Genomic DNA, 25,321 nt, shown 5'->3' on the forward strand with positions numbered 1-25,321 from the left:
CTTACCACACCACCAGTTCCTCCCTTAATGGTCATAACCAGACAAAGCCATTGAAAAAACGCCAGTTTGTGCATAAAATAACTCAAGATCATCAAGTTGTGCATAAACCAAATTTAATAAATTATCATTGTAACATCATACAGATCTATAAAGAATGCAATACATAAATACAGTAAGTTTCAGATCTGTTTGGATGTAATTAGGCACAATACAGAATATCATCTTATATGAAGAAATGGAGGATAATACATACAAATCAGATATAAAAAATTGTATTATTAGTGTTCAATTTAATGATAACTGGTCAATAAGGATGTAGTTTGCATGTTGTGTTATTTCCTGTTGCATGTCAGACACTTGACTCAACATAGGTCTTTCAAACAGTTATGAATTAATGATTTGCAAAATAGCATATCATTCAAGGATATACAATAGCCCCCTGCTATAACAACCCTCAGTATACTACTGCCACATATTACATTTATTGTCATGGATACCATTCTATTGGTTTACTTTCATATTAGTTTTTACATCACTAGATATTCATCTGTTAGTTATTACTTATTGCATGTCAGACACATGACTCAACATAGGTCTTTCAAACAATTATGAATTAATCATTTGCAAAATAGCATATTATTCAAGGATATACAATAGCCCCCTGCTATAACACACCTCAGCATACCACTGCCTCTAATTACGTTTATTGTCACGGATACCATTCAATTGGTTTACTTTCATATTAGTTTATGGCTCATGAGAACCAGTTATTATTTGATTTTATGTCACTAGATATTCATCTATTATGTTTAAATTCATCATTAAGACATTGCTTTATTTGAACAAGTGACAGATGTCTTACGCGATGGGGCCTTTTGTTATTATTTGCAATATTCATTTTCCTGCAGGGAAAACTATTGCAGCTGGAACAGTTTTCATGACCTTCCATTTGAATTGATTATGCATGAAATTAATATTGTTAAAGAGTTTTTTCTCAACTACTCATTATTTATTGAATGGTTAATATGTGTTCATAAATTGTTGATTCATGCACTTCTTTCCTTGTATAAGTGTTTGAACATTTTGTTCTCTTCATAGGGAGGTGTGTTGCTGGTGAGTTTATATCCAGTGACCGGTGTACACCATGTCCTCTGGACACTTTCCAGCCAATAGACATGCCCTACTCCAACACAAGCTGTACACCATGCAACATTACTTTAGGATCTAACTATGGAACAAGGAATGTGAGCTCTACCAATATCACAGACTGTGAAGGTAAGATTAATTTTTTCTCCAATGTTTACCTTAGGAGTCTTCAGACAGCTAAAATAACTCATTACATTTGATATATCTTTTGAAGTATAAAATTTAATATTTAAATCTTTGGTTTGGTGTTATCATAAACATTCAATTTTGAATTGAAATGGTGGGATTTTTTCATTGTGCTGGTGATTCATTTTTGAACTTGAGACTTGTCACAGAAATGTTGGTGATGTTATGTTTTGCCTAACACTGATTAAAGACCATATAATGACAGAAGTTTTGTTGCATACCAGAAACAAGAAGTTGCATATATACTTGTTTATAGACAAATCCCCAATTTGAGTTAATAAATGGCATCATTTTTTTTATCACCTACTTATAAGTTGAGGTGAAAGATTAATGAATGAAAAATCCACTAACCATTATTAAGAAAAAACAAGTCCAGATTAATATAATCAATATCCCATAATATGTTAATTACATGTACAAATTTAGCAATGAAACCAAAATATGTACTTTTGTGATTGACATTATTCTATAAATTTAAACAGAAAAAGAATGAGTTCTGTGAATAGAGAAATGCACTAAAAGTATGTTTAAGACCAGTGTTTATATTTTGGTTTATTTCCAGATTTCTGTTCAGCTGGCTATGAAAATATAAGTGGGAGCTGTACTCCATGTAAAAGAGGATTCTATAAAGATCACTCCATGCCTGAAGCTCGTTGGGGACCATGTGTTTCTTGCTCAGATAAAAATAGAACCACTGACATGGAAGGATCTACCAGCAACAGTAGCTGTGTAATACGTAAGTACAACATGGTACAGAATGGAATACATAAGTATAACATCATACAGATCTGTACAGAATGGAATACATAAGTAAATCATGGTACAGATCTGTACAAAATATAATATGTAAGTACAACATGGTACAGTTTTTATAGAATGTAATACATAAGTACAAGATGGTACACCTCTGGTCAAAATGTAATATGTAAGTACAATATGGTACAGTTCTGTACAAAATGTAATATGTAAGTAGAGAATGGTAAATGGTACAGTTCTGTATAGAATGTAAGTACAGAATGGTACAGTTCTGTATAGAATATAATATGTAAGTAAAACATGGTAAAAAAATGTATAGAATGTATTACATAAGTACAACATGGTACAGCTCTGTACAAAATGTAATATGTAAGTACAACATGTTACAAGTCTGTATAGAAGGTAATATATAAGTACAACATGGTACAGTTTTGTACAAAATGTAATATGTTAAGTACATGTTACAGAATGTAATATATAAATATAAATTGATACAGATCTGTACAGAATTTAATACACAAGTAGAACATAGTACAGATCTGTCCAGAATGTAATAAAGAATTACAGATTGGTACAGAATGCAAAACATAAGTATAACATAATATCTGTAGAGAATTAATGTATAAGTACAACATGGTACAGATTTAATATATGATTTAAGTACAACATGATACAGAATGTAATACATAAGTACAACATGATACAGAATGTAATACATAAGTACAATATGATATAGAAAGTAATACATAAGTACAACATGGTACAGATTTAATATATAAGTACAACATGATACAGAATGTAATACATAAGTACAACATCATACAGATTTAATAGATAAGTACAACATGATACAGAATGTAATACAAAAGTACATGGTACAGATCTGTACAGAATGGAATACATAATTAATAATAATAATAAGAAGAAGAAGAATGTGGACTTAGTACAGCACCTAATCTTTAGAAGCTCAGTGTTTTACAATATTATATAACATAAAAATATGGACAATTACAGCTTTATAAAAATAAAACAGCATAAAATTGCAAAACAAAATAAGATGTTAGGTTATCATTCATTAGAGTGATCTGATGAAAATTCATGAGACACCAGTGCATGACGTCATCTGATGCAAATTCATGGGACACCAGTGCATGACTTCATCTGATGCAAATTCATGGGACACCAGTGCATGACTTCATCTGATGCAGATTCATGGGACACCAGTGCATGACTTCATCTGATGTAAATTCATGGGGCACCAGTGCATGACTTCAGCTGATGTAAATTCATGGGACACCAATGCATGACTTCAGCTGATGTGAAGTCATGGGGCACCAGTGCATGACTTCAGCTGATGCAAATTCATGGGACACCAGTGCATGACTTCAGCTGATGCAAATTCATGGGACACCAGTGCATGACTTCATAGACTTTATTATCATTAGGTGTATGAAGAATCCAGTCTAAAATGTGAGCATGTTTATGAGTGGGTTGGCTAACAGACTGTTTGATTTTGAAAATGTGAATATCTAAAGGTGTCATTGAGTACCTGGGTACTTGGGTGCCTGCCCATTCATAATTACCCAGGTAAGAAAATTAGCTATAGTGTACCCGTTGAGTTTGTGTTAATAAAGTTTCAGAGGTCAGATTAAGGATTATATCAGGCGACATCAGTAGCAAGTGAGACACAAACTAACAAATACAGTTTGAGGCTCATGTCATGTGACATTGATTGCCCATAGCTCTCCATTCTACTGATATTCATTGACAATGTGTGCAACCATTTGGTTATGTACATTTAACAGTTTCTTTGTTTTCTATTTATAGCAATAAGTACATGACATGTTTCAAAGTAAACAGACAGGTTTCTTGAATCTTGAAACCACGTGTCACATATTAATTATAGCTCATGTAGTGGTCCAGTCTATATTGTTGTTGTAGGGTTTAATGCCATTTTTCAGTACATGATAGGCTATACATGGTGGCCAGTATTAATGGTGGAGGAAGAACCCGGGAAAACCCCAGAAAGAACCACTGACCCACGAGAAACTACTGGCAAGCTTTCTCACATACCCACATTGACCAAATCCAAGACTTGAACCCACGCAGACAGAGGTGAGATAGCAGTGATCTGTAACAGAAAGCGCTTTAGACCACTCGGCCACTCATGGCCCCCAAGTCTGTATTGAAAAAGACGTGGTGCCATATATCATCAAGTGAAATGGACTTGATCGATATGACCCGTGGATGGTATATGACTAAAAAATGTTAGAGGAGAGGGTTTTTTTTAAACTAAAGAAAATGTTGCATCAGGAAAACAATAGCGCTTTACAGATTTTGAAAGAGGAATTCTACAGTCATATAATATAGCATAGAGAATTTGGGAACTTGACATCCTTTGAGCAAAACCTAAACATGCGATTAGACTAATTAAAGTGAATGTTATGCATATCTTTTTTTTTCATTTTGTTTTGTCTGTATTCTCATACTGGTCCACATGGATTTAGTCAATTTGTGACAAGAATCTTAACTAACTGCAGATCCAGGTAAGTAGCAGAAATAAATTTTTAAAAATGTATGTTTTTCATATATTTTCTGTAAATATGGTATGTAATATATAGATCACTCTTTTATACTCAGATTGCACTTTTTAGCCACTCATATTAGTAATAATTATGCTTGTACCTCTCAATGGATGTGGGTGACATATATGAGCTTACAACAAAGCAGTTCAGGTTCACATTTTATATAATTTTCCTTTGGTCAGGTACCCGATGTAGTAGTCAAATTTACCCCCCTCGGAAAGTTTCCCTGGGGAAAGAATTGGCTAGCCGATTTTTTTTCCCCAGGGAAAGAATCAGCTAGCCAGTGCTTTCCTGGGGGAAACTACTGGCTAGCCAATTCTTTCCCCCGCCAGCTGAAAAATTTTCCCCAGGGAAAGGATTGGCTGGGTGATTCTCCCCCCCCCCCCTTCCAAACAGTGGGCTAGCCAATTTGTTTCCCTGGGGAAACAACTGGCAAGCCAATTCTTTCCCCCACCAGCTGAAAGTTTTCCCCTGCGGAAAGAATTGGCTAGGTGATACTTCAACCCCTCCAATTATACTTTTTATACATTTAAATAATTTATTGCCAAAACTACATTTATAACAACAGATAATAACTTATTTTAAGAATTTTATCAGAACATATTCCTCCCCAAAATGAATATATTTGTTTTTAAAACCAACCATATTAAAATAAATGTTACAACATCCTCTATTTACAAAAAAATATACTAATGCCCTTTCTTCATTGATGGGGTTTTATGCTTTTATAATTTTGTTTGGATTTCATATATATTTAGAATACAAAACAAGGAAATATAACTATTTTAAGGTCTCACTAGGAAGAAATATGATCAAAAAGAAAACAATAGGAAATTTGCAATCGTTGTTTCTCAAGTATTCAAAAAATGTTTGCAAACGTTAACAAATGCAAGGAGTTTATAGGTCCAAGTCTGCTAAGATCTGCCAGAAGCAAATTTTCTTTAAAGGGAGCTCTTGTTCTTTGGAAGAATGCCAATAAAATAAGAAGATTCGGCTGCAAACTGGCACCATGATGGATGGATCCTTGTGCCGTGAAAGATGTTCTTAAAAGAGCAGGGTAAAATTGCAGAATGAACTTAGTGGCAAGCTGCTAACATCTATCATTGTAGCCATTTGAAACTTTATACAAGGAGACCAGCAATGACAAAAGCCACCACCACCAAATATGCCATGAAAGCAGTGAAAAGACTTCTGACTATTGAAAAATAATTATCAAGGTTATACACAAGGTTGCAGAAGTTGTATACGTTCCTCCAAGCATATGGATGCTAGCTGACTACGGTCAAGATTAATTAATTAGCTTGCAAAAGCAAAATGATGTATAAAGAAGCTTGCAGCAAGTAGTTTTACTTTATAAAGCAAGATGTAATTTTAGTTCAAGACCACATAACTGTTTCCATAAAGTGACATCATGGAGATTCATTGTCGATAATCTCCAGATTGGACCATGCCATATTACTTATCTCAACACGGCAAAGAAGGACAATCTTGATAGTGATGAACTATGACATGGAAGGATAAAAATCTGCAAATGGTCTGTCGTGATAAACTACTTGGTGTTCTGGTAGATAATAACCTATCATGGACTGAAGATATCAAACATATCAGTAAAAAAGTCAATTCAAGTTTATGGCTTCTCAGCAGGATAAGACATTTTCTCCGTGAAAGGCACAGAAAACTATTTTATGACAGTTACATACAACCCTATTTAGACTACTGTAATACAGTATGGGGTGATTCAAAATTATAAAAACATAGCAAAGCTGGCACATCTTCAGAAAAGAGCATTTGGGCTAATATCAATCCAGAAAGAAAGCAAGGAAAATTTAACTGGTAGGTTAAAAATATTACCTGTTAAAAACCAAATCCATTTGAGAAAAGGCAAATTAATGTACAGGATATCTCATAATAGTGCTCCTGAATATTTACAATCACTATTCCAGTATAGGCTACCTGGTAATACTCCCCACCTGCGATCCATGTCTACCAAACAGTATAAAATTCCCAAACCAAATAAGGAGTTATTTAAAAAAAGTTTCCAATACTCTGGAACTCTGCTCTGGAATAGTATCCAGCTGAGATTAGAAATGCCCACTATATTTCCTTCTTCCAAACCCAATATATCCAGTGGCTTCAGAGATGCAGCTAAAATAAATTCCTTTGTATGAGGGCCTCAAGGTAGATTAGTTCTTAGCTAATTGTGTTACCCTCTTTAAATAAGGTCATTAGTATGCCCTATTATTACCTGATGTTATTTTACTTGAAGAAGACCATTAAACATAATGGGCTTTTAATGTGCTGTTCATGGTCACTGTCTTTCTTGTACTTTAATGTTTATAGTTAATTGAATGGTATCTAATACACAAGTTTAGAATTAATTCACCATACTTGACTAATTCAGTGACATCTGATACATAAGTCTAGACCTAATTTACCCTATTTCAGACATTTTCATAGATTCAGCTTAAGCAATTTATAAAAGCCATGTAGATAAATGAAAGTAGGATCAAAATTCAGTGATGACTATGAACATTCTGTAGTTTATTCATGTTCAGGTCCTGTCAAGCTAACCTAAATAATACTTTCTGTATTTAGTGTCAATTACCAAACAAAATCTGCAGGAAAAGGTATCAAACAGTGCTCAAATCTTTGAATATTTGTCACGATCAATATTGAAGACAATTATCACATTTACTTTGACTTGAGTTTATTATGAAAAAGAAGTCAGATACAAACAAATTATATTATTAGTGTTCATTTTAATGAGAACTGGTCAATAAGGAGGTAGTTTGCTTGTTGTGTTAGTTATTTCCTGCTGCATGTCAGACACTTGACTGAACATAGGTATTTGACTCTGACACAGTTATAAAGTAATAATTTACAAAATAGCAAATTATCATACAAGGATATACAATGGTTCCCTGCTATAAAACCCCTTAGTATACCACTGCCTCATATTACATTGTCATGGATACCATTAAATTGGTTTATTTTTATATTAGCTCATGGCTAATTAGAACCCAATATTATTTGATTTTACATTACTAAATGTTCATCTTTTATGTCTAAATGCATCATTGGGACATTGCCTTGTTGGAATATGTGACAAATATCACACATGATGGGGACTTTTGTAATTATTTTATGTTCATTTTTATGGAGGGACATCACTGTAACTGGAACAGTTTTCACGACCTACCATTTGAATTGCCTATACATGAAATTAATATTGTTAGAGTTTTTTCTTGACCACTCATTATTTATTGCTTGGTTAACCTATGTTGGTAAAATGTTGAATCATGCCTTTCCTTCCTTTTATACGTGTTTAATATTTTTTTCTTTTCATAGGGAGGTGTGTTGCTGGCGAGTTTATATCTGGTGACAAGTGTACGCCTTGCCTTCTGGACACTTACCAGCCAGTGGACATGCCCTACTCTAACACAAACTGTACACCCTGCAACGTTACTGTAGGACCTAATTATGGAACCATGACTGCGGGGTCTACCAATACCACAGACTGTAAACGTAAGATTTATTTTGTTTCCATTGCTTTCAGGAAAAGCCTTCAGACTGCTTAAACAATCTTAAACATTTCATTATTATCCTTGTGCAGTTATAGCATCTGCCTCAGATGCGGGAGTTTGTGGGTTTGAACTCCGTTTGAGTCATACCAAAGACTTATAAAAATGGTACCAACAGCTGCCTTTTTTGGCGCACAGCATTAGGAGGTTAGTGTTAGGACTGGTCTACCTGTTGTCAGGATAGTGTGACTGGGTGGGACATGTTACATGTCTGTGGAATGATACCCCAGTGCTAGACATCACTATAATTTGCCACAATGCAGACATCATAGTGATAGGTCTGAAATTTTTTTAAAGCTACATTTAAAATCCAGATCACAAACACACACACATCTCAAATGGTATCTTCAGATCTCAGTCTTTACTCTGATGGTCATCATTTATTGTTCACTTGTCAATCACCTCCTCCAAAGCGGAGTTGCTAATAGCATGCCTGCCTTAGTACAGTGGTGATTTGTAGGTATTCATTCTTTCATCCCATCATAGAACAGGCATGGAGGCTTGGAAAACAAGATGGCCGCTATCGCTTAACTGGCTTGAAGCAGCTGTTCCGTTTTTAGTGCCGTTTTTACAATATTTGTGCTTGTTGCCTGTTTTCATCTATGTTATTGTGTTCATTATGTATTAGCTGTTAAATTCATATGTGTTTCTTCATCTCCTTGTTTTGGAAACGAGAATAATTAGACTTTTTCTCAGCTGTCTTGCTCCACTGTTTTTGAACAAACCGCCATCACGTGATACTCGACTGTCAACCCATTTATGCTACGATGGACCCTCATTAATTGCTTTAAATGTTCACTCCTTGGCTCTCCACACTACATTGTGCTCTAGACTAAACGAACTGGGACTACATTCATCATTACCTAAATGTAAACAGAAGCGAAAAAAGAAACGTTTCAAAGCTGGCCGGCGTAGAACAGGAAGAAGAATTCCAGTTATCTCCCTTATTTCGACACAACCATTTAAAAAAATTTCAACTGTTAATTTAGATAATCTAATTCAAATCCCAATTAATTCGTCAACCTTTATGTCAACTATCCAAGAAATACCTCTGCGCATTGCATTATTCAATGCCCAGTCAGCAGGACCACCGGAAAAACGCACAGAAATAGTTAATTTTATCAACGACGAAAATGTTGACATTATTCTTGACAGAAACATGGCTAAAAACATCAAGCGATGAGCCCAAGTGTGCGGATCTAACACCCACTGGTTACTCCATCAAGTCGTTCCACCGTAATTCTCGCGGAGGTGGAATTGCTGTCATCACAAAGAACTCCATGATAAAACGTCTGAACTACACCACAACATTCATTTTCAACCATACATCGTTTGAACTAGTCCAAACCACACTCACACTGGAGCAAAGGTCAGTACATTTTTTCTGCCTATACTGCCCTCCTCCTAGTAGAAAAAACAAGCTAGCTGACTCTCTCTTTATGGAGCAGTTTCTGAATTTCCTGGACTATGGAAATTCGGTGGGTGGCAACCTAATTGTTCTTGGAGATTTCAACTTTCACTTTGACTGTCCCAAAAACTAAAATACATCAAAACTCCTAGATTCCATTAATGTTTTCAACCTCAAACAGTCAGTTAACCAACCCACTCATAAACATGGTCACATTTTAGACTGGGTTCTTCATAGACCTGATGATAACATTCTACGGTCTTCCCTGGTATCCCATGACCTTGCATCAGATCACCTCTGCATTTGATGCCATCTTGACATATCAGTCCCTAACCCTCCACCTTTATCTGCTACTAAGAGAAACCTCCGTATGTTAAATAGAACCAAATTAATGCACAACATCCAAGCTAACCTAACAACTTGCTTACCTCCTACCGCGGGGCCCCGAGTGGCCGAGTGGTCTAAAGCGTTCGCCGTTACGGATCACTGCCATCTCACCTCTGTCTGCGGCGGTTCGAGTCTCAGATTCAGCCAATGTAGATATGTGAGAAAGCATGCCAGTAGCTTCTCGTGGGTCAGTGGTTCTTTCCGGGGTTTTCCCGGGTTCTTCCTCCACCATTAATACTGGCTGCCATATATGGCCTATCGTGTGCTGAAAAATGGCGTTAAACCCCACAACAACAACAACAACAACAACAACAACCTCCTACCGCAGAACAACTCGATAACTGTCTGCGTTCATTACTTGACAAACATGCCCCAGCTACCAAGTGCAGAGTATCAATTAAAAAGTGTTCTCCATGGTATAGCAGTGTTAGGGACCAGCTTCGCACTGCTAAAAGAGACCACCGTAAAGCTGAGAGACTCTGGCTTTCCACCAGACTCACTATTCATAAGCAAATCTATGAAGTCGCTAAGAAGAACATCACAAATATAGTCCATGCAGCGAAATCAGCCCACTACACTACTAAGATCATGGAAAGTTCCAGCTGCAAAGAGCTCTTCGAGATTACTAACAAGATAATGTCAAGGAACAAATCAACACCACTTCCAACCACCTTCTCTCCAGTCGATCTTCTGGACATGCTTGCAGATTTTTTCCATGACAAAGTACAAACCATTAGAGATAAGCTTGACACCACAATTTCAATTCACTCGTCATCACCATACAGTTGGGATACAGAATTTGAGTAGCAACCATTAGCAGCATTTGAACCTGTCTCTATGGATTTCGTACATACAGTCGTGTTGAAGAGTGCACCAAAGTCATGTGAACTTGATCCAATTCCAACATCACTGCTGCTTGAGTGCTTAGATCCAGTATTGCCTTCACTAACTGATGTTATTAATACCTCTCTCTCATCCGGGGAATTCCCATCATTTTTCAAAACTGCTTTGTAAAGCCTCTGCTGAAGAAACCAACACTAGACCATAACGACTTAAAGAACTACCGCCCAGTTTCTAATCTCCCATTCATTTCAAAAATCTTAGAAAAGGTTGTTCTATCCCAGGTTGTCTCTCATCTAAATTCAAACAGTCTTTTTAGCAATGAACAATCTGCATATCGCTCTTGCCACAATACTGAAACTACTCTTTTAACCGTTGTTAATGACATTCTCTCTGCATTGGATAGTGGAAAGATTACAGTCCTCACCCTCCTTGATTTGTCTGCAGCATTTGACACAATAGACCATGATATATTACTTCACGGTCTCCAGCATGTATTTGGCATTCATGATACAGCCTTACTGTGGTTCAAGTCCTACTTGGTCAACAGGACACAAATTGTATCTGCAAATGGAATACACTCCAACCCAGTTGATCTATGTTGTGGTGTTCCACAGGGGTCTGTTCTTGGACCTGTTCTCTTCATTCTGTACACTCAGTCGTTCTCAAGTGTCATAGATCATCATCCATTGTCTCATCAATTGTACGTTGATGACACGCAAATATACAAAACTAGCCACCCAACTGAAGTTGATGATACCATCCAAGGTGTAGAGAGGTGCATTTCTGATGTAAAATCATGGATGACTTGTAACAAGCTGCAGATGAATGATGATGAAACTGAGGCCATTCTGATCACAACACAAAGACTTTCTCATTCACATCCTTTACCTAAAACAATAAATATCAGCAACACCAACATTAAATTCACACAATCAGTACGAAATCTAGGTGTTACTCTGGACAGTACTCTCACATTGCACCAACATGTCATGAACATATGCAAGGCTGCATATCTTGAGCTGAGACGCATCAGCTCAATTCGCAAATATCTTTCAGTTGATGCCACTAAAACACGTGTGTTCGTTAGTACTTTCAAGACTGGACTATTGTAACTCCATTCTGACTGGTTCATCTCAATATCTACTCCAGAAACTTCAAAAAGTTCAAAACACAGCTGCTCGGATCATACTTAGATTACCACGATCAGAGCACACCTCCCCGCTGCTCTGTACCCTACACTGGCTATCCATTCAATCCAGAATCAAACACAAAATTTGTTCTCTGTGCTACATTTCACTGTCGGACTCTAGTCCAACATACCTCTCTGACCTCACTCATGTGTACACACCAGCAAGATATTTACGCTCCTCTTCTGACAATCGTATGCTCATTATTCCAAGTATGAAAACAAAGTCATATGGACAGCGTTCTTTTGCATACCAGGGCCCAGCAACATGGAATGAATTGCCCACTGAACTTAGACACAAAGACACAGTGATCACATTCAAGAGGGCTCTCAGAACTCACTTATTTTGACAGCAAGAGCAAACTTAAAGACCTAATAATGTTTCCTACCTGAAATATTCTCAGCATGTTTTTTATTTTTTTAATGTTTTTCTAATTTCATGTTGTTTGTTTTTATAATAATATTATTATGTTTCTTATCTTATAGGTGCTGTCTAAAGTTGTAAAGCGCTTAGAGCTTCTAAAGATTGGGCACTATACAAAGTCCTCATTATTATTATTATTATTATTATTAAGTATCCCAATGAGAGTTTCGAAGATTTGAAAAATTGTGTGAGCTGTTATGTTAAATTTGACTTGAAACTAAGCAAGTATCAGTGGATTGTGATCTGAGAAAACAAAGTGTGTGCTCCATTTACAACAGTAGGATTAAGGTCAGAGGCCCACAAGAAGTTGTTAAATTGTTGAAAAGAGACACCCATAATTAACTGATTATACTAGAATTATACTTAGGCACTGAACACATTCATGCTCTATTTAGAAACTAAGGGCTTGTAGTCCCACATGCAGTGCAGGTAACTTGGTAATTAGATTTGGCTTATAAAAAAAGCAATTACAAATCAAATCAAAATTATTGCTCGAAAGAAAAATGTTGTTTATACATCAAACACAAAGATGGGTAGTTTGGACTTTCAAGAACAATATGGAATCATTATAGATACTAGTAAACACACACGGTAAACAACATTGATGGATGCCACACTTTGCATTAAATATTTTCGGATTATTAAAATCGAAATAGATGCAGATTGTAAGTATTGTGTAATGAAAGCCATAAAGAAATGAATAAACACAGTACGTACCATAAATGTTTTTTAGGATGGGAACAGTGAGATAAAAACATAAAATAAATTAACTGACTTTATGTTTTTAACCTGAATAGAAAAATACTTATGCTCAGGTTGGTTACATACTTTGATATTGATAGCTTTCTGTGGGGGAATCAGTTTTAAAAAATGTATTTCATATTTGCATTGAAATAAAACTAATCAAGGACAGTTTTATCAGGGTTTTGTACATGCCAGTAGAATCACGATTGAACATGCCATGTGATGAGTCAGTCTTGAGAGCATTATCAGCTTGAATGATTGGAAGAAAAACAGCAGGAAGGGATATGCATAAAGCTCAGTTAATTATGCAGATTAGTGGGAATGTAGTTCTTATGCATTTAAAGGTTCATAAAATCCCAATGAAACTCACCTTGGTGTGCCTTATTTAATAGAGAATTTAATGAAATGATATTTGTCGAATGGGTGGACTATAAATATTGTCTTGGGTCAATTATGCAATGTCATTGTTTTAAATGATAGGCTATGTTGAGATGGTTCTGAGTAAAGATCTGTAAAGAATACAGATCTTTTGACAAATAAGGATTAATCCTTTCAAGTGCCTTAATTGGATCTAGCAAGGGATTGTATGTGTCAGGAATTAAGATAATTCGTTAAAAATAAAATAAAAATGGGTATTGCAATACTAGTATTCAACTAGTCTAAGTGCTTTTGACTCTTACTGACTCTTTGTTGAATGCAATTACAAAAGAAAGATAAGACAAACAGTGAACACAGAAGAAAGCATTGAATCTAATTACAAAGCTTTACATGACTGTACATCTAATGGAAGTATTTGAAAATGTTAACTGTTGCACCTAATTTGTATGAATTTAATTACAAAGCTTTACATGGTTGTATGTCTAATGGAAGTATTTGAAAATGTTCGTTATTGCACCTAATTGGTATGAATTTAATCACAAAGTTTTACATGGTTATATGTCTAATGGAAGTATTTGAAAATGTTCGTTACTGCACCTAACTGATCTGAATTCTGATGATAAAAGGGGTTTCAAACGAATTTGTTGTTACATCAAAAAGTCGGAGTTTTAACAGATCAGGTTTGCCAGCAAATAGATCAGACTGTTGTGACCTAAAATTCATGTTAGAAATGTCTTTTGTGTCAATTGCCAGTGTCCATTAAGCATCGTATACTAGTAGTGTAGAGGCCTGATGAAAATTTATCAAACTTTATTAATTGATCAAAAGATACCTGCGATCCTCGTGTTCTGAGATTGGCTGTTTGAAAAATGTAGACATGTTTATAAAACACCTGCAAAAAGATTATCAGAGAGCTATAGTTAAAGTACTTCGTGAATATAAAGAAGTCATAATGGATTGAACAAAACAAGACAGTATGAATATATGAATTGGCTAGAACAAAACAAATCAGTATGACTTGAATGAAACAAGTCAGTATGAAATGACTTGAATGAGATAAGTCAGATGATTTGACTTGAATGAGACAGGTTGGAATGAACTGACTAGAATGATACAAGCCATAATGAATAGACTAGAATGAAACAAGTCAGAGTTTACTAGAATGAAATCCTTTTATATTTTATTGTTTTCGTTATTTTTTAAATATGATACATAATATAAATGAGACTGATGGATTCACATAAATTGCACAATCCCTATTAGGTTTTCCTTGCTTGATACTACCAATGTTTTGTTTTCCTTGCTTGATGCCAACCATGTTAGGTATTCCTTGCTTGACACCATCCATGTTAGGTATTCCTTGCTTGATACCATCCATTTTTATGTTTTCCTTGCTTGATGCCATCCATGTTAGGTATTCCTTGCTTGATGCCATCCTTGTTGGGTATTCCTTGCTTGATACCATCCATGTCATATTTCCTTGCTTGATACTCTCCATATTAGGACTTCCTTACTTGATACCTTCCATGTTAGGTATTCCTTGCTTGATACCATCCATGTTAGGTATTCCTTGCTTGATACCATCCATATTATATTTTCCTTGCTTGATGCCATCCATGTTTGGTATTCCTTGCTTGATACCGTACATGTTATATTTTCCTTGCTTGATACCATCCATGTTAGGTATTCCTTGCTTGATGCCATCCATGTTTATGTTTTCCTTGCTTGATGCATCCATGTTAGGTATTCCTTGCTTGATGCCATCCATGTTGGGTATTCCTTGCTTGATACCATCCATGTCATATTTTCCTTGCTTGATACCATCTATGTTATATTTTCCTTGCTTGATACCATCCATGTTAGGTATTCCTTGTTTGATGCCATCCTTGTTGGGTATTCCTTGCTTGATGCCATCCATATTATATTTTCCTTGCTTGATACTCTCCATATTAGGACTTCCTTACTTGATACCATCTATTTTAGGTTTTCTTTGCTCAGTAGCATTCCTTTTATGTTTTCCTTACTTGATACCATCCTTATTAAGTTTTCTTTGCTTGAACCAGTTTCACATATTAAAATGTACTGTTAATACATTTCAGCTTTTTGCTCTGGAGGTCAGCAGTTTGACAATGCCACCATGAAATGTGCCCCCTGCCCCATGGGATACTATAAGCCAGCAGAGCTCAGGTTTGACAGCTGCTTGAAGTGCAGAGAGAACTACACAACAAGTAGAGATGGTCAGACCTCTAACACCAGCTGTAATATCAGTATGTACTTTTGCCATCATCGATTTTACACTTTACGACTGACTTAAGTGTCATATTTAAACTATACATGTTATTTAAACCCACGGATATATGGTAGAAAATGTGGAAAGAAAACAGATTTCCATGCTACCTTGAACCAGGACGTCAACCTAAGCCTCTACCACAGAGACAAAATTCATAAGTAGGAAAGTAACTTTTTTACTACTCAGAAATATTATCATGTATACCCCCATTTTCAGGCTGTGGAGAAACTGTGCATGTGACACAGGTATGCCATCTTGGAAAACAGATTGAGTGCTTCAGATGCCATAAATATGGACACAAACAAAAACTCTGAGAATCAGTGTATCAGAAATGCTTGGAAGCTGGCAAAGAGGAGAATGCCAATGGTTCATTTATAACAAATTTAAATGTACCTTTGTGAAGCTATTGACTCTAACTATTCAATGGACACTATGGTAGATGCAAAAGTTAATGGATCTTCAGGGTCTGTATGTGATTTTGAAGCTGCTAATATATATGAACATTTAAATGTGGAAACAGGATGGCAAAATGATAAAATTAGTAGTATGGAGACAGTGTCTGAGTGAGTTCCCCATTGCATGATGACATACATATAATTGATATTAAACTAAATGCAAAAGGTTTTAACATAGGTCATTTAAATGTACCTTATTAACCATATATATTGGGACACCGTATTTGTTGGGACACCATAAATTTATTTTAAAGGTAATTTTTTTGTGCACTGTATTTTCTGAGACACATCGTTTTTTTCGAGTCATAAGTTGTGGGACACCTTTTAAATCATTTGAAAATTAAAATGTTGGAAAATGCACTCAAACTTAAATTTTTTTAAAGAAAACGCTGTGAGTGACTGGAGTTCACCATGCATACTTGTTCCAAAACCAAATAAAACTTTCTGTATGTGTACTGATTATATGAAGGTGAATAGTGTGTCAAAAACAGACTCATTCCCATTACCAAGAATTGATGATTGTATTGATACGATCAGGAATGCCAAGTATGTCACCAAATTTGACCTTCTGAAAGGATTTTGGCAAATTCCACTAATGGAAAGAGCAAATGAAATTTCGGCATTCGTGACTCCAGATGAATTTTACCAATATAAAGTAATGCCGTTTGGGATGAAAGGGTCACCAAGTACATTTCAGCGTCTAATGAATATGATTACCTCTGATCTAGACAATTGTGATGCTTACATCGATGATGTCATCATCTACAATGTCTCCTGGAAAGAACATTTAGCAACATTTCGGAAATTCTTTGACAGACTCACAGATGCATGTTTGACAATTAATTTATCTAAAAGTGAGTTCTGCTGTGCTAGTGTAACTTTTCTAGGACATATCGTGGGACATGGACAAGTTAAACCTATGGATGCTAAGGTCAAGGCTATTTTTGTTTTTCCCTGTGCCTGTAAATAAAAAGCAACTGGTATGATTTTTGGGTATGGATGGATACTATCGAAAACTTTGTTCCAATTTTTCTATAATTGCTGAACCCCTGACAAATTTATTAAGAAAAATAAGTTCCTTTGGAATGTAAAATTTCAAGAGGCTTTCGACAAGTTGAAAGCCATACTTAAAAGCACACCAGTTCTTACAGCTCCAAATTTCAGCCAATCATTTAAATTGTCTGTTGATGCAAGTGATGTTGGGGTTGGAGCAGTTTTGATCAAAGAAGATGAAAATGGTATTGATCATTCAGTGTGCTTTTTTCTAAAAAATTAAATAAGCACCAAAGAAATTATTCAACAATCAAGAAGGAATGTTTGGCATTGATATTGGCATTACAACATTTTGAAGTTTACCTTAATTCAGCTCCTTCTTCGATTACTGTTTAGTGACCACAACCCCCATACTTTCATCGGCAAGATTAAAAAAAAATCAAAGACTGCTAAAGTAGAGTTTGTTGTTACAGGAATATGATCTTGACATCAGGCACATTGAGGGAAAAGATAATTTACTAGCAGACGCACTTTCCCGTGTATAACAATGTATTATTTTGTGTACACTGTGTAATTCATAAGAGTTCTTCTTATGTTTTTCTTTAATCCATGGTAAAAAGAAAGCTTTATCATAGAAATCGTTTTTTTTCTTCATGGGGGGAAGTGTTACATATATTTGATTTAATTTATATTTGATTTAAGTTGTGATTTGATGTGATTGTTTGTGGGTTTGTTGTCTTTTTATTTTCTTTACATGTCAATGTAATGTAATTTTGTGTACAGGTAATTTGATATTTTCCAGAAAATTCAATTTGACCTGAATGTTTCCATAAATACCTAATAATAGAAACACTTATTTCTATTTTAGACTTAGTTCCTGGCCTCAATTGAGGGTCAAGTAAACAACTTTTTTCTAGGAGTAAAATGATTGGTTCTTATTAAGGACATACAGGAGCTAAGCGACCTTTACATGTAAACATGATCATGCCATCCTCTATTTTGCAATTAGCCATTTCCGAAATTGCAAAATACTTAGTATTAATAGTGATGTTTTGAGAGAGAGATCTCAGAGTCCGGACTTTTATACACTTGACGTCAAGTTGTTTTCTTCTGTTGTGACCAGTATTGAAGTATTAAAATTTTTGAGGTTTTGAGTTGCATGTTAATTCTTCTTCTGATTACTTGACTCTAAAAGATTAATTCGTTTCTCAGGAAATATTATTGTATTCATACAGAACTATTGAACAAGGAGTTTTCATGAAAACTTTGTTTGGATTTCCAAGACCGGAGGATTAATTATTATGTTTCTACAAGGAACTGTAGATGTCAACACAGTACAGGCTACATCATACGTCATCGCCTTCCATCTTGGATTCTTCGTCTACAAATACAACTTGATGCATATCGAATATGAATAACCTTGAAGCATTATGCCACAAACTCCAAAAGGGCACCTTCATCGATAGGTGCCAAGGATTGATCACATTTGTAATCCCAACATCCCAACATGACCAGGAAATGTCTTAACTCATTCAGCCCCAGACCCGTTATCAGTATCACTGCTGCTATGCCCCAGCAGCACTAAGCTGTGTCTAGCTGCGTGTGCCCCAGAGTTTTTACCTGTTTGAAAAATTTTGTAAACATCGTGCACATGCATTCACTCTTACCTTAATTTCTCTGCTTATATCCAATTAAAATCCAAGAAAGTTTCACCATTTATTGCAAATGAATTTGTCTACACAGTGATGTATTTTTTTTCCCTATTTGTCCAAGTCTTTCACGACTTATTTATACAGAATTTACAAAATTATGTTCAACGTTTATCCGCAAGAACTCGATCATCATCGCTGTCAGCATCCTCATCTTCGGACGATTCAATCTCAGAAACTTCTATGTCCGAATTGAAATCTCACAAAATATCCAACTGCCGAACATATCTTTCCTCAGCTTGCTCAGTATTTTCAAGATCAAATCCGAGAAACTCCTCATTTTTGCTCTCATCAAAAATCACTCTTACGTCCGCCATCATTTACGATTTTTCATGACCAGAACACGTGTAGTTAAACCGCTTTCAAAACAGGAGCCCTTAGCTTCTGAACAATTCAAATTTCCGCAAATGAAAGTAAAATCATTTCTGATTGGTTTAATAGTTGTTAGTTCTTGGAATAAACCCATTTCTAACCAATCAGAGACGTTGAATCTAACACACATTCATCACGCTTGGAGACAGGATCGGCCATTGAATGCAGTAAAAAAATCACGACTACAGGCGGGATCGGCCATTGAATGCAGAAACCAGATCTTGCCTACAGACGGGATCGGGGCTTAAAGGGTTAAGGCTTTCCAGTCTGACAAATAGAATGTATATTTTACTCTATGTAGTTTGCAGGAACTGGTCCATGTTTAATAAAGTTAGCTCCTCTAGGGCTAGGAAAAGACGAGTTCTCTCCACTGTTGGAGTCAACTGCCATAATTGTTCTATCTGAAAATGAGAGAACATCTGCAATGAGGTCACAATGGAACAAAATCTGTTTCCTCTGCCACATGTCCCCATAGATAGGCAGTGACTATCCTGGGGTAGATTTCCAGCACAGCCATAGACAACTTGTCTCTGCGTGTTATGCCTTGGAATCATCCACCTTAGAAAAAGCACATAATCTCCAAGTTGAAGCTGTGTCATTGAAGAGTATTAAGTGAACTAAATGAATATGACACCATTTGTCTAATTCCTTTACCTGTTCAGAGATGTATTGGGTTTCCCTAAGTCCCAGTATTTGCCAGACAATAGCACCAGTTCAAAGGTTTTGACCATTACATATTGTCAATAACTAGACATCAGTCATAGGATAGGCCCAATCTCATTATATCAAAGTGCCTTTTGTTTATTGATCATATGGTCAAATAAATACATCTTAACATAGTAAAATTAAAAGTTTATATCTAGTTACATGTTGTTTCTTGGTCAGACAATAAAGATATCGCAAGTAAAATATAATCAAAGGCAGCTAGTTTAGTGGATTTTCCATAGTGAAAAAGTGGCAATGCTATGATTGGAAGCAAGAATACTGCGTTATATGTAAAATACAAGGCTATGATTGGAAGCAAGAATACTGTGTTATATATGGAATACAATGCTATAGTTGGAAGCAAGAATACTGTGTTATCATCATTGGCGACTCAGTCTCCAAAAGACCATGCGAATAGCGCCCTTTGGGTGTTGTCTGTCTCTGTTGGCATCATCTGCTGTGGCTGTGCAGGCCTATACGTGAGTGACAGTCTTTATTGCAGTTGGTGCAGACGTACTGGGAAGTCTGCGTTACTTTGGTTGCTGCCATGTTTTTCTTTCTCCTATGTTTCTCTGCTGCCAACTGGCCTCTCCTCGCATCAGCGACTGATATGCCATTGTTTACCATCAGTCTCCAGGTGCCTCGGTCCTCGGCCAGCTCTTCCCAGCCATCAGGTGAATTGTTGCATGGCTTCATGTCCCTCTTGCATACATCCTTGAAACGGAGTGAGGGGCGGCCAACTCTTCTCATGCCAGTGGCCATTTGTCCATATATTATGTCCTTTGGCAGCCTTCCATCCTCCATGCATCGGACATGTCCCAGCCATCGAAGGTGGCGTTTGCTCAGCAGGGACCACATGCTGGGGGTACTTGCACGCTGCAGGATCTCGCTGTGTGGAACACGGTCTTGCCAGCTGATTTTCAGGATGCGTTTTAGGCACGGTATATGGAAGGAGTTGAGCCAGCGTTCTTGCCTCATGTAGGTACTCCAGGTCTCACTTCCATATAGAAGGGTGCTGAGAACGCAGGCCTGGTAGACTTGGACCTTGGTGTGCTCTGTCAGAACGTTGTTTTCCCACACCCTCTTCGTTAATCGAGCCATGATGGTGTTTGCCTTTCCAAGCCTTTTGTCCAGCTCCATATCAATCAAGAGAGTGTTGCTGATGGTTGACCCCAGGTAGGTAAAGTTGTTGACTGCTTCCAGGGTGACACCATTGATTTTGATGGAAGGGGCAATGGTGGTATCTTGCAAGCTGACATTTGTTTTTTCCAAGCTGATGGTGAGACCAAACTGCATGCAGGCATCATGAAAATGGTCTCCCAGTCTCTGGAGGGCTTCCTCGGTGTGGGTCACAAAAGCTGCGTCATCTGCAAAAAGCATCTTCCTGATGAGCACAGCTCTCACTTTGGTCTTTGAGCGCAGTCATGCCAGGTTGAACAGCCTCCTGTCGGACCTGGTGTGTAGATATATGCCATCCATGGACGTGTCGAAGACCTAGGACAGGAGCAGGGAGAAGAACATCCCAAAAAGTGTTGGTGCCAGCACGCAGCCCTGCTTCACGCTGCTGTTAATTGGGAAGGAGGTTGAGGAGGATCCATCATACAGGACTGTTCCCTTCATATCTGCATGGAAAGAGATTATCATGCTGAGGAGTTTTGGGGGGCAACTGATCTTACTCAGAAGTTCAAAAAGGCCCTTCCTGCTGACCATGTCAAAGGCCTTGGTGAGGTCGATGAACATCATGTAGAATGGTTGACCTTGCTGTCTGCTCTTCTCTTGGAGTTGTCGTAGGGAGAAGATCATGTCTGTTGTCGACCTGCCTGCTCTGAAGCCGCACTGGGATTCCGGGTACACATGGTCCACCAGCAACTGCAGCCTGTTGAGTATGATGCGGGCGTACACTTTACCAACGATACTCAAGAGCGAGATCCCTCTGTAATTACAGTCACTGCGGTCGGCCTTGTTTTTGTAAAGGGTCACAATTGTGGCATCGCACATGTCTTGGGGGACTACTCCTTCCTCCCAGCAGAGGCAAAGTAGCTCATGCAGTGGTTTAATCAATGTCGGTTTTCCACGTTTGATAGCTTCGGGCAGGATGCTGTCACTACCTGGTGCTTTGTCGTTTGGAAGGGAGTCGATTGCTTTGCTGAGCTCCTCTAAGGTTGGCACTTTGTCGAGCTCTTCCATGGTGGGCAGATTCTTTATGCTGCTGAGGGCTGCATCTGTGACTGACGTTTCTTGGGAGTATAGCTCTGAGTAGTGCTCCACCCATCTGGCCATCTGTTGCCCACGGTCTGTGAACTTCTCTCCCATCAGAGATTTCAGGGGAGTGACCCCTTTCGCTGTTGGGCCTAGAGCCTTCTTGATGCCACTGTACATAGCTTGGATGTGTCCGGACTCGGCACTGCGCTGGATCCCTTCACACAGTTATTGCCAGTACTTGTTCGCACACTGTCTAGAGATGCGTTGGGTGTTACTTCTGGCACTTCTGAGAGCAGCAAGCGTCCGTTCATTAGGGCATTTTTTGTAAGCTATGAAGGCTTTTCATTTCTTCTCGATTTGTGGTTCCATCCTTGATAGGTGTGCGTTGAACCAGTCCTGGCTGGGTCGTTCCTTCTTGCCAAACGTTGACATAGCTGTACTGTAGATGGCACCATTCATGGCGTTCCACTTGGCTGTAGCGTCGTGCTCAGGCAGGTCCTGGAGAGCCTTGTCCAGGGTGGACACATACTCCTCCACCTTGGCGGGGACTGACATCTGTGCGGTGTTTATGCAAGGACGTCCTTTTGGTTTTGAGTGTTGTAGTGTATGTGGTTGTAATCGTACTCTGCTGCTCACAAGGGCATGGTCGGAGTCGCAGTCTGCACTGTGGTAGATTCTGGTGGAGAGGACGCTGTTAAGGGCAGAGCGCCTGGTGATGACCAAGTCGAGTTGGTGCCAGTGATGAGATCTGGGGTGTTTCCATGACACTTTGTGTTGTGACTTACACTTGAAGAAGGTGTTTGTGATGCACAGGCCATGGTAGGTGCATAGCTCCAGCAGTCTCTGACCGTTTTCGTTGGTCTTTCCAGTGCCATCATATCCGAGGCAGGTAGGCCATGACTCATGGTCTGCACCTACTCTGGCATTAAAGTCGCCGAGGAGGAATAGTGGTTCGTTTTTGGGGCATCCTTTGATCTGTTTGTCCAGCTGCCCATAGAACTGATCCTTTGCGTCTTCTGACGACATGAGGGTTGGGGCGTAGACACTGATGATGTTGACAGGACCTGAAGCAGTGGTGAGGTGGATGGACAAGAGACGCTCAGTGCCCCCTGTGGGAGGTTCAACCGAGGCCAGGAGATTGTTTTTGATGGCAAAACCCACTCAGTGCTGGCGGGGCTCCTCAGGTTCTCGACCCTTCCAGAAGAAGGTGTAGTTTTCCTCTCTGATGGAACCACTAGAAGCGAGCCTGGTTTCCTGGAGGGCAGCTATGCTGATATTTAGTCTGGTGAATTCTCTATCGATAATGGCCGTCTTTCTGGTGTTGTCCACTTCTCTGAGGTCGTCAGAGATGCCTGTACACATGGTGCGCACATTCCAGCTTGCAAATCGAAGAGCTCGAGTCTCCTTTATTGGTTTCTTGTTTTTTTTTTTGTCTGGTGTGGAATTACCATCTGCTTGTCATGCTGAACAACACACAGAGCTCCAGACACCCACTGGAGCAGGCAGACGATGATGGGTCAACACCTTATTGACTGGGGGCTGCCCGGCTTGAGGCGGGCGATAGTTGGCCAGTGGGACACGATGATCCCTCCCACCATCAAAGCTGACCCGTGGCGCCCCTTCCCTATGCCAATCGGGTGGGACTTATAACCCGTAAACTGTCAGCTTCCATGTTGTTTCCTCACTCAGTAGCAAGACTGGAGTGTCCTCTCCAGGGCGCAGGCCTGGGCGTGGAGTATGGAGATCCTGGGCTGCCCAGACATCAGGATCCCCTTCTCGTCCTTGTTGGTGGGATCCAAAGGAATGCTGAGCATGACATTTGGCACCAGTTCGGATGCAGGAGCTGCCGGAAGGAAGTCGTAGTTGACCCCCAGCCGCCTTAGGGGCTTCACTCTGGATTTTCTGTCTGGGTTTACTCCCGTAGCCTTTCCTTCTCCCGAAGATATCCACAAGGCAGTGGAGCCATAATCCAATGGATGGGACTTGGTTTGGTGGGTTTTGAATCAGAGTTTCTTTCTCCTAGATGAACTGCCTGACAAGGCTAACGAGCTTCATCTGCCCGGGTTTGGAGTCAGAGTTTCCCTTCTTTTAGACTGGTTGCCTGCCAAGGCTAACGAGCCCAGTCTGCCCACCCAGTTATACTGCCACCATTCGGTTGAGCCACACAGCAGGCTCTGTTAATACAGGGGGCCTTGCGTGAAGGTGCTGCTGTGGACACAATAGTGTAGGAGAGGCCATATGCAAGTAACCTCCTGCCCTGCAGAGCGAGACAGTGGTCCTGCGGCGATCACTAAACCTGGGAAGGAGAGGCTATGAGAGACGCTTCACTTTTCTTTGGCAAGAGGGATGTCAGTCCCAGGCCTTGCACACACCCCACTGTGTTAAATATCAAATAAAATGCTGTGATTGAAAGAAAAAATACTATGCTATATATAAAATACAGTGCCTTGATTCGAAGCAAGAATACCATATTATGTATAAAATATAATGCTATTTTTGGGAAGCAAGAATAATAATAATAATAATGCTTTATTTACAGAGGGCAACTGTTTAGTCAGGGACTATTCTCCATTGAGGCCCTCTTAAGGAGAGTATAACAGTGCACATTATCCCTTTTTCCTCATTCAGGCACCTTTTGGACACCTCTACTCCATTCACATAAAAGCGCCTTTGGATGCCTTTACCCAATTTGCTTACAAGCACCTTTGGACACCTCTACCCGATTCACATACAAGCCCCTTTTGACACCTGCTGTAAACATAATCCATTTTGAGCTGGTTTTTGTAGTGCCACCTTTGGGGGAAAATCCCCTATTACTGTGTTATATATCAAATACAAAGCAATGGGTGGAAGCAAGAATACCATGTTATATACAAAATGCAATGCTATGGTTGGAAACAATATTACTGTGTCATATATCAAATATAATGCTATAGTTTGATGCAAAAAATACTCTGTTATATATCAAATA

The 25,321-nt window shown here is 38.3% G+C and overlaps 1 protein-coding gene across 1 annotated transcript in view; it reads left to right on the plus strand.

Moving 5' to 3' along the window:
• LOC149806285 (uncharacterized) overlaps positions 1 to 25,321 on the plus strand; it is a 478,750-nt gene that overhangs the window by 296,540 nt on the left and 156,889 nt on the right. The window contains exons 39-40 of the mRNA XM_089935589.1: positions 8,022 to 8,198; positions 15,724 to 15,891. Of these exons, the coding sequence (XP_089791715.1) occupies positions 8,022 to 8,198; positions 15,724 to 15,891 (345 nt within the window). The remainder of the gene's footprint in view (positions 1 to 8,021; positions 8,199 to 15,723; positions 15,892 to 25,321) is intronic.

This window comes from Sinohyriopsis cumingii, chromosome 2, assembly GCF_028554795.1.
Source record: "Sinohyriopsis cumingii isolate HCF-2022 chromosome 2, ASM2855479v2, whole genome shotgun sequence".
Taxonomy (NCBI): Eukaryota; Metazoa; Mollusca; class Bivalvia; order Unionida; family Unionidae; genus Sinohyriopsis; species Sinohyriopsis cumingii.